Genomic DNA, 10961 nt, shown 5'->3' on the forward strand with positions numbered 1-10961 from the left:
TCATTTGTGGAAACACAGGCTGTGGTGAACTGGTTGAAAGAGGGCAAAGGTCCTGGGATTTGTGGCATCCATGCTGAAGTTCTCAAGGCTGGTGAAAATGCTGTACTCGTGTCGTTGCAGTCCTGTGCTCTGTTTGGAGCACAGGCATCATCACAACTGACTGGAAGAGGAGCCTTGGTGCCCCTCACTGAAAAGGAAAGGGTGATCGGCAGGATTGCAACAACTACCGAGGAGTGATGCTACTCAGTGCCAGGCAATGTTTTTGCTCGGATCATTCCTGATCGGGTTTGCCGCCATCTGCTTGAGCACCAGCGGCTAGGGCAGTCGGACTTTACACCAGAATTCAATGATTGACCATCTCCTTGCTTTTCAGGTCCTCACCAAATGCAGGCGAGAGTTTCGGTAGAGGCTGCTCACAGCATGTCTCTGCAAAGTGCTTGATTCAGTGAATCGGGATGCCCTCTGGAGGATTCTCAATCTTCGAGGGGTGCCACCAATACTGTTCAATCTGATTTCTGAATTATATTCTTGGACTGAATGTTGTGAAGTGTGGTGATTCCATCTCTGACTTATCTCTAGTTGTTACTGGAGGGGTTAATTAGGGGTGTGTATTGGCCCCCACACTTTTCAGCACTTGTATGGACTGGATTCTGGGGAGGAAGTCGGAGAAATAAAGCTGCGGTGCATCGTTTGCTTGTGTCAAAATCTCTGACCTCAATATCGCAGATGATGCAGTCATCTTTGTGGAGATGCTGGATATCCTTATGGTGGCCCTCCAGGCGCTGAATGAAGAGTCAGAGCCACTGATATTATGGGTTTCCTGGGTCAAAACTAAGATCCAGGCTTTCAATGACATCTTGGATGCTGCTATCATGCCTGCACCCATCTACAGCGAGGATGTTGAGGTCACAAAGAGATTCACTTACCTTGGCAGTGATATTCATGTCTTCGCATGTTGTGAGCCAGAGGTCAATAGACGTCTGGGTCGGGCCTGGGGAATCATGGATAAACTGCATGTTGGGGTGTGGCGCTGTTGGTACCTATACACAGGGCCGATGTGAGGGAGAGGGGGGGGGAGCAGGGGGATCTCTGCTTCAGGGCCCGGGGTCTATTGAGGTGCCCAAGCTTCTCCTGTAATATTTTTTTTTACAGTACAGCAAAACCCCTTCGCAGCTCATCCTCACTTCCTCATCGTTACATGATTGACGAGTCATGGCCGGTGAAAGATCATGTTATGCTTCGTTTGTAGTCCAACAATCCTCAATAATGTTTGTAGTCGTCAATAATGTATCTGATACTGGAAAATCCTCTTTATCTCTTTGCTGATGACTCCAACCTCTGCTGTGAGATCCCTCATCCTTCAGATAGACAGGAAGCAGCCTCTGCCCTCTCATCAGATCTTGATGGAATCACTGGCTGGTCAAACACTTGGAATATGTCTTTCAATCCTGAGAAGTCTCACACTCTTACTATCTCTCCGAAAGGGTCATCTGGCAAACCCCCAACCCCCCAAACCTCTCCCATCTACTTTATAAACAAACCTCTTGAAGAAGTTCAGTCAATCAAACTTTTGGGTCTCACTATCAGCCATAATCTTTCTTGGGCAAATCACACAGCCAAGTTGGCCTCAAAAACCTGTCGCCGACTGGGTATCCTCTGTTGTGCAAAGTCCTTCCTTGGCACACCTGAACTCTTATCCACCTACACGTCCTTCATCAGCAGCTCGATTGAGTACTGTTCTCCCCGCTGGGCTAGTGCCCCTGCCTCACACCTAGCTCAGCTTGACAGAGTGGAAACCAAGGCCTTCAAGATCATTGGAATATTCCATGATGAAGATGAATGTATGGGCCTATCTCTTTCACATTGCAGAAAGGTCAGTGGTCTCCATCTTCTACTGCCTCATTTCTGGTCTTTAACCCTCTGCTTTTTCCATGTTTTGTCCCCTCCCTGCCCACAGGTTTGTACAGGGTGCACATGGTCCACCAGGAACCCTCTCTGCTTCCAAAATGCTGAATCACTGCTTACCTCCATTCATTCCATTTCTCTTTCCCCACCTGTGGAACCAATTTCCATATTCCACATTCTCTTCAATCTCAGTCTCCCTCCAGGTCTTGTAGACAGCTATTCAATTCAATCTCAGATCATCCTCCATCCAAAATTATGATCTATTTTTGCCCATTAACCTGCCCTAAGCCCACCTCTATCCAAATTTCCATTCTTTCCTTCGAACAGTTTGCTTCTGTATCCACCTTGTCCACCCCGTAGTCCTCCCTTACCCCTCATTCCTTATTTGTCCAAGTCTCTCTCTATGTTGTCCCTCAACCTTGCTGTTGGTGCATTTTCCCCCTCTCTTTCTGATGTTCCTATTCTTTTGCTACATACTGATCCATTCTATCCTATAACTCCTCCACGAGACTCAATTTTGTATACAAAAAATCCAAAGCCTCTGAACCACCTGGAGGAAACAATATCCTTGGACGTCTACGATCACAGAGTTGAAGCAGTTCCTCTTCCAACATTCCAACTTGAGGTTCTTCAGCACTGTGGTATACTATGGTCTGGTTATGTTATTCTAACGTCTTATCTCAAGATTCAGAGCACTGCTGTCTGTCAGAAGTCTCACTGCCACAACCCTTCTTTGTCTTGTGCATCTTCATTCCCTTCTCATTTGCGATCCTGCTGCCGCAAGTACGCGGAAACCCACGAGAGTGTTCTGATCTCATCGTCCTATATTCAGTCCGAGTCATTTCCGTACAGACATCAGTGGATCCATCATCCTCCCCCGCTCTCGTCAGATCCCGGGGGCATCTCTTTTTGTGATCATGTCGCAGAGGGATTCAATGCTACAGGCAGGGGTGCTAACCATGTAGCAAATGGGTGTAGTCTTTCTTAAGATCATTAGTCTTTCCTAGTGTCCTTCAGTTTCGAATGTCAGAGGTTTAACTGATACAGTGTGGCAAGAAACTCACAAGGAGCGAAACAGCAGAGAATCCTCAGAGAAAGAGAGGCCCCTCAAGGAAGTGTTTGGGCCTTTACCCTTCTGACACTCTAAGGGAGTCAGGCCACACTGGGGTCATAACTCCTCGGTGTTCCTTCTCCGTTTTGCACATTTTGACTCAGAAGCAGGATTGAACCCCTAAACCTGTAAAATTGGAAACGAACATGTAGCCTACTAATCCCTCTCATTCCTTTTCATCCAAACCCAACATGATGCTTTCTCGGCAGTTATTGTCCCCCGTCGCACCGCGGAGCGAAAGGGGGACTATGGTTTTCCCCTCCGTCCGTGTGTGCGTCCGTCCGTCCGTGCGTGCGTGTGTGTGTGTGTGTGTGTGTGTGTGTGTGTGTGTGTGTGTGTGCGCGTGCGTGCGTGCGGGAGTGCGCGAAGGACCGAATTCTAATTTGGTGTGTGGGTGCAACCCACGTCAAAATCCAAGATGGCCGCCGCCATGTATGTCTGACGCCATGTATGCCTGAACACTGTGAGCAGAATATCTTGAAAAATAAGCGAAGTACCAACTTCTAATCTGGTGTGTGGGTGTATCTACGCATAAGGAAGAACGCTATTGAAAATTGGGTCGCCACGTCAAAATCCAAGATGGCCGCCTTGCGTCTTCCACTTTGTCAACTCATATCACTTCACCGACGGGGGACCGAGGCGTAACGCTTGTTCCTATGGTATTTCTTTGGCAACTCTGTTAATCCTTTTCTGATTCAGCCGCAATGCTCATGAAAGGACCGTGCAATGTGATGAACCCCGTGCAAAAACCTCCGCAGCATAGAGGCAAACCCGTCTTGTAGCTCTTATTAAATTCTTAAACCAGGTGAGCATACCTGGGCATCTTGTATTAGTCAGGTTCACTATGTTTTACAAATATAATTTCGTTCCAAATTTTGGGAAATTAGCAAACCTGTACATTTTTGGAATCATCAGAGCATGGAGAATCCGAAAATCAATGTTGGCATTTGCACAGACACAGATTTTGGATTTTCAAAATGGCCGCCATAAAATACATATTTTGCGCTATCTCGGCTTCTAGTCAACGTATAAACTTAATTAAATATGCTAATCCTATGTTTTCTGGGTCAAGGAATCCAATAAAGGCCTCAAAATAGTGCTCAGGATTATAGAAAAGCAACAAACAAAGGTAATTGAAAACCATTGTCTTTATATTTGTGATATAACTGTATTACATAATACATGATATTGCAAGTCCTTTGAAGTTATAGGTATGGGTTTATAAAGCAAGAAAGCAGCCTTGTTAGTATCAGATTGAACTATAAGTCCTATACACAGGATCTACTAGATCTATACCGTTCAGGAATATGCTTTTACAGATCTTCATCATTGTCCTGAGTGTCATTTTTGCAAAGGTGTCTAGGCAAATGCAAACATTAATTTTGGATTCCTCATGCTCTGAATATTCCAAAAATGTATAGTTTTGCTAATCTCCAAAAATTTTGAACGAAAAAAGAAAAAACATGGTGAACCTGACTATATTCATGCTGTTCATCTCTTCGCGACTCGTATGGCACCAAGTCCAATCAAAACATACTTTGCCAGTTGCAGGACTGAGAACGATATCCGGGCGCTTCCCCGGTGTACGGCTTGCATCGGGATACCTTCTGAAATCTTCATGGCCTGCTGCCACTTCCCAATCCCGTGCGTCGCCGCTTCTGCCCAGTGTGTATGTGTGGTGTGCATGCATACGTGGGGTTTGTGTATATGTATGCGTGTTGCATGTGATCTTATTCAAAGTGAAATTGAAACAAAACATCACGTGATTTCCCATGGATCTTTGTTACTGCCCATTTGACATTCACTTTACATACACTCCTGACTTCTCTGTCTCCACTATGTTTCACCTCTTTCTCTTTTCCTACATACACTATCACACATATACAGCTCTTTCTTCTCCCCAACCTCAAATCCAGTCACCTCTGTACACCTGATTCTTACTCCTATCTGTGCACTACCTTCCTCCCCCACAAGTCTCAAATCCAAAGTTTAATTTGTGCATCTTTCTTCAAACCAATTAATTTGGTTCCATTTCTTATCCATCACACCTCATCTCATTGCATCTCACCTGCACTACCACCACTACCTGTCCCCGTTTTATATGCTCCTACCTTGGGCCCCACTGCACCACATGCCCATACCCATATGCAGTGCAAAACCCATTATCTAGACAAGTTGAAGGCCCATTCTACTGACCTGCTCCTGGGGGGGAAGCTCTTCTTGCCGGGAAATCAATAGATCCACAGAGCCATTGGGTGGGACACCCCGCAGCAAGGCGGCAACCTGCACCTGGCTCAAGCCATCGACCTGCAAACCATTAACCTGCACAACAGGTATCAGACGTTTGTTAAATCCTGGTATTAATATTTAAAAAAAATTTTTTATCTGGTATTATTAAAATTATTCAATCCAAGATATAAATGAAGATTTCCGATCGGATCATAAGCAAGTAAAAAAAACAGATCAGCAATTCATTGTGATAAATCGAACAATGACCAATGAACATGTATGGAGAGAACCCCTCATCCGAGCAATCGCTGGTTCACTTGGAGCATCAATGGAGGAGCTGCTCAGCTGGAATGAATCATCTCTTCTGCAGGGATTTGTCTTTTCAAAACTACATCTTGATGAAAAGACATTTCTGACGAACACGATATGCGTACACCATCAGTAGTGACTCACAAACACTTAACAGCTTTTTGCCAACACAGCACATACAGGCCATATTACATAAATCGTTATTGGGGTTTTAAAGGGGAGTCAATGTCATATTAAACTAGAACATCACTCGGTAGAGCGCACACCTCCGCCAGGTTGAACAGCTGAGGTTTTGTTTCCCACTGATTCGGATCTGGATTCGGACCTGAACCAAAATCGAATCCGCTTGTCCAGATTGTCCACTACCCAACTCATCCACCAAGTTTTGTCATAAATCGTCAACAACCTTTTGAAATATCATGCTATATATCGATTTGGCCCAATCTCTCAATAGTGAAGAATCACCTCAAAATTTTAAAATAATTCTCGTATCCGAATCCATATTCATATTTTCAACAAAATCGAATCGATTCGTCCTTGTCACACACCTAACCTGTCCACCAAGTTTCGTCCAATTCCATCTATAACTTTTTGAGATATCCTGCTATATGTTGGTTTTAGCCCGATCCCTCAATGGTGAAGAATCACTGAAAAATTAAATAATTCTCATATCCGAATCCATATTCATATTTTCACCAAAATCTATTTGATTCTTCCTTGTCACACACCTAACCTGTCCATCAGGTTTCGTCCAATTCCATCTATAACTTTTTGAGATATCCTGCTATATGTTGGTTTTATCCCGATCTCTCAATGGTGAAGATTCACTTAAAAATTAAATAATTCTCATATCCGAATCCATATTCATATTTTCACCAAAATCGAATCGATTCGTCCTTGTCACACAGCTAAACTGTCCATCAGGTTTCGTCCAATTCCATCTATAACTTTTTGAGATATCCTGCTATATGTTGGTTTTATCCCGATCCCTCAATGGTGAAGATTCACTTAAAAATTAAATAATTCTCATATCCGAATCCATATTCATATTTTCACCAAAATCGAATCGATTCGTCCTTGTCACACACCTAAACTGTCCATCAGGTTTCGTCCAATTCCATCAATAACTTTTTGAGATATCCTGCTATATGTTGGTTTTATCCCGATCTCTCAATGGTGAAGATTCACTTAAAAATTAAATAATTCTCATATCCTAATCCATATTCATATTTTCACCAAAATCTATTTGATTCGTCCTTGTCACACACCTAACCTGTCCACCAAGTTTCATCCAATTCCATCTATAAATCTTTGAGATATCCTGCTATATGTTGGTTTTATCCCGATCTCTCAATGGTGAAGATTCACTTAAAAATTAAATAATTCTCATATCCGAATCCATATTCATATTTTCACCAAAATCTATTTGATTCTTCCTTGTCACACACCTAACCTGTCCATCAGGTTTCGTCCAATTCCATCTATAACTTTTTGAGATATCCTGCTATAAATTGGGTTTAGCCCAATCACTCAATGGTGAAGATTCACTTAAAAATTAAATAATTCTCATATCCGAATCCATATTCATATTTTCACAGAAATCTATTTGATTCGTCCTTGTCACACACCTAACCTGTCCACCAAGTTTCGTCCAATTCCATCTATAAATTTTTGAGATATCCTGCTATAAGTTGGGTTTAACCCGATCACTCAATGGTGAAGATTCACTTAAAAATTAAATAATTCTCATATCCGAATCCATATTCATATTTTCACCAAAATCTATTTGATTCTTCCTTGTCACACACCTAACCTGTCCATCAGGTTTCGTCCAATTCCATCTATAACTTTTTGAGATATCCTCCTATATGTTGGTTTTAGCCCGATCTCTCAATGGTGAAGATTCACTTAAAAATTAAATAATTCTCATATCCGAATCCATATTCATATTTTCACCAAAATCTATTTGATTCTTCCTTGTCACACACCTAACCTGTCCACCAAGTTTCGTCCAATTCCATCTATAAATTTTTGAGATATCCTGCTATAAGTTGGGTTTAGCCCGATCACTCAATGGTGAAGATTCACTTAAAAATTAAATAATTCTCATATCCGAATCCATATTCATATTTTCACCAAAATCTAATTGATTCTTCCTTGTCACACACCTAACCTGTCCACCAAGTTTCGTCCAATTCCATCTATAACTTTTTGAGATATCCTCCTATATGTTGGTTTTGGCCCGATCTCTCAATGGTGAAGATTCACTTAAAAATTAAATAATTCTCATATCCGAATCCATATTCATATTTTCACCAAAATCGAATCGATTCGTCCTTGTAACACACCTAACCTGTCAATCAGGTTTCGTCCAATTCCATCTATAACTTTTTGAGATATCCTCCTATAGGTTGGTTTTAGGCCGATCCCTCAATGGTGAAGAATCACTTAAAAATTAAATAATTCTCATATCCGAATCAATAATCAGATTTTCACCAAAATCGAATCGATTCGTCCTTGTCACACACCTAACCTGTCCACCAAGTTTGGTCCGAATCCGTCCCTAACTTTTGAGATATCCTGCTCACGGCCAAACAACAAAATAGACAGACAGACGGGGGTGAAAACACAATCTCTTTCCACCTTCGGTAGCGGAAGTAAGGAACATCTTTCAAACAAATCAGATGCTGTACTACAGAAACAGTTTCGCATTGTCCTTTTTCATTTTTCCTCTTTGTCTCAATATTTTCTGTGTTCACAACAGCAGGCCTTCACAAGTTATTCAAAGTGTTCTTTCCTGCACAGGGATGAGCGGGATGTCTGAATTTCAAAAACAAAGGCGTCATTTCAGAGAACTGCAATTCCTCCCCCAACATGGAGCCACCAATTATTCCAAAACCATCACGACCGCACCAGCTGTCACTCGCCCCACATCGCTTCCCCTCTTCCTCAACCTCCCGACAACCCTCACCCGAGCCCCCGCAATCCCGGAATCTGTGCGTTTCGACAAATATCAGGTTACACGTCCAAATTGAGCACGGTTACACAGAGCCAGTGCCCATGACACAGCTGCTGCCTCCACCAGGTTATGGGATCAGGGCACGATGTCTATGGGATTACTCGAACATCTCATGGTCTTTGCATCCAGACACAGGCAGGTTGTTGGGATGGCACAATGAGGACATTGTAAAAAAGAGTTCAACTTATCGGATGGAAGATGCGCGCTGTGCGCACCGAGCTTTGCTCCTATAATGTGGTATAAAAAACAGATGCACTGACAATGAAAAACACAAATGGGAACAAGTATCTTGAAGAATTATGGTATTGCTGAGTAAAATAAAATAAATCGATAAAAAAGAATTTCAAGTGGAAAATGTGACGTGTGCTCCTGTTCATCATGGGGACGAAGCACAATTTTAACCACATCAATCTATCGCATTCCCCATCTAGAGCAAATCTTTCACGCTGCTCCCGACAACTCCCTCCCCCTCTAATCCTCACCACATCTTCTACAGTCTACACCCACTTCCCTTCAATCCACATCTCCATCTCCATGTGTGGGAATATTGGCTTGTGTGGATAGTATGGGCGACGATACTGGGGTTGGTGCAGCGCAGGATTGATGGGCCGAATGTCCTCCTCCTATGCCAAGGCTCCTTGTGTATCCTTGAATCCATAAAGTATCCATGCCACCTCCCTCAAATCCCTCCACCCATTTCTCATCTCGATCAAACACTCCATGCGCCATAGCTCAAATACATTATACAGCACACCTCGTTCCTCATTCCTCAATCCTCATTTCAAGGAAAGCTTAAACATCCCTCCCTCAAATCCCCAGTACTATTCCTCAATTCCAATGAATGAATGAATGAATGAATGATCGTTTTAAGGCCATTTTCCCCGCCAGAGCGGGGGTTAGCCTTGCGGGCCCCATGACAATCATGGTTCCCTGTTTGAGGGAATGTTTTTATGGCCGGATGCCCTTCCTGACGCCAACACTTAGTCGCCTCTTACGATGCGCAGGGATACGGTGTACCTATTCTAAACCGGGGTACACACCGGGATCATTCATCCCAGCAAGCTGGTGCTCAATTAGCCGACCTCGGAAGGATGACCGGCTGAGTCAACCCCCCTGGCGTTAATTCAGCGATCGACCGGGATTCGAACCCAGGATCCTAGGATCCCAAGCCGGCACCCTAACCGCTAAGCCAACACCAGGGTGTGTGTGTCTGTGTGTGTCTGTGTCTGTGTCTGTGTCTGTGTGTGTGTGTGTGTGTGTGTGTGTGTGTGTGTGTGTGTGTGTAATCCTCATTCCTCAAAGCTCAAATGAGGAATGAGGATAAAGATCCTAGGATTTCCAATAAACTTTCCAAATTTCCCCCTATTTCCCAATCTCAAACTAACCCTCCACACACACTCCCTCCAATCCTTCCACACGTTCCCCATCTTCAGCAAACTTTGCGTACCTCACGCTCCCCCCCCCCCTCTCATATTTCAAATCCCTAGTACTATTCCCCATTTCCAATAAACTTTCCAAATTCTTCCCCCCATTTCTCAATCTCAAATTAGCCCTCCACACACACTCCCTCCATTCCTTCCACACGTTCCCCATCTTCAGCAAACTTTCCGTGCCTCACCCCCACTCCCCACCGCCCGCCCCCCCACTCACCCCTCTCATATTTTAAATCCCTCGTACTATTCCCCATTTCCAATAAACTTTCCAAATTCTTCCCCCCATTTCTCAATCTCAAATTAGCCCTCCACACACACTCCCTCCAATCCTTCCACACGTTCCCCATCTTCAGCAAACTTTCAGTGCCTCACCACCCCCCCCCCCCACTCACCCCTCTCATATTTCAAATCCCTAGGTTAACCCCCCCCCCCCCCTCATTAAACCTCCTGATTGCCTCGAATTCCACTACTCTCATTTACATTTTTTTTATCCATTAAATATACAATGTAGACTGTAGGACGTCAGTTATATTTTCTGGAATAATCATCAACAATGGCCGCCATTCTGGCAAACGTAACATACGGTGCTGCACATTCCCTCGTCAATGAGCGATTTGGAACTCGATTCAATTTTCACAAAACAGTGAAACCCAAGAATCCATCAATTACACAGGGACGTATAACCGGGGTCCGTGGAACAAATAAACCTGGTGATCATTTAACCCTCACAAGTGATCAGTTACCCGAGTCTGAGGGCCAAATAAACCTGGTGATCATTTAACCCTCACAAGTGATCAGTTACCCGAGTCTGAGGGCCAAATAAACCTGGTGATCATTTAACCCTCACAAGTGATCAGTTACCCGAGTATGAGGGCCGAATAAACCTGGTGATCATTTAACCCTCACAAGTGATCAGTTACCCGAGTATGAGGGCCGAATAAACCTGGTGATCATT

At 43.7% G+C, this 10961-nt stretch overlaps 1 protein-coding gene across 6 annotated transcripts in view; it reads right to left on the minus strand.

Annotated features, from left to right (window-relative positions):
• LOC137429011 (partitioning defective 3 homolog) overlaps positions 1 to 10961 on the minus strand; it is a 455854-nt gene that overhangs the window by 217302 nt on the left and 227591 nt on the right. For all 6 annotated transcript variants that reach the window (XM_068118986.2, XM_068118984.2, XM_068118985.2 and 3 more), the window contains one exon: positions 5213 to 5338. In XM_068118986.2, the coding sequence (XP_067975087.2) occupies positions 5213 to 5338 (126 nt within the window). The remainder of the gene's footprint in view (positions 1 to 5212; positions 5339 to 10961) is intronic.

The sequence above is a fragment of the Myxine glutinosa genome, chromosome 6 (genome assembly GCF_964187855.1).
Source record: "Myxine glutinosa chromosome 6, kmMyxGlut1.1, whole genome shotgun sequence".
Taxonomy (NCBI): domain Eukaryota; kingdom Metazoa; phylum Chordata; class Myxini; order Myxiniformes; family Myxinidae; genus Myxine; species Myxine glutinosa.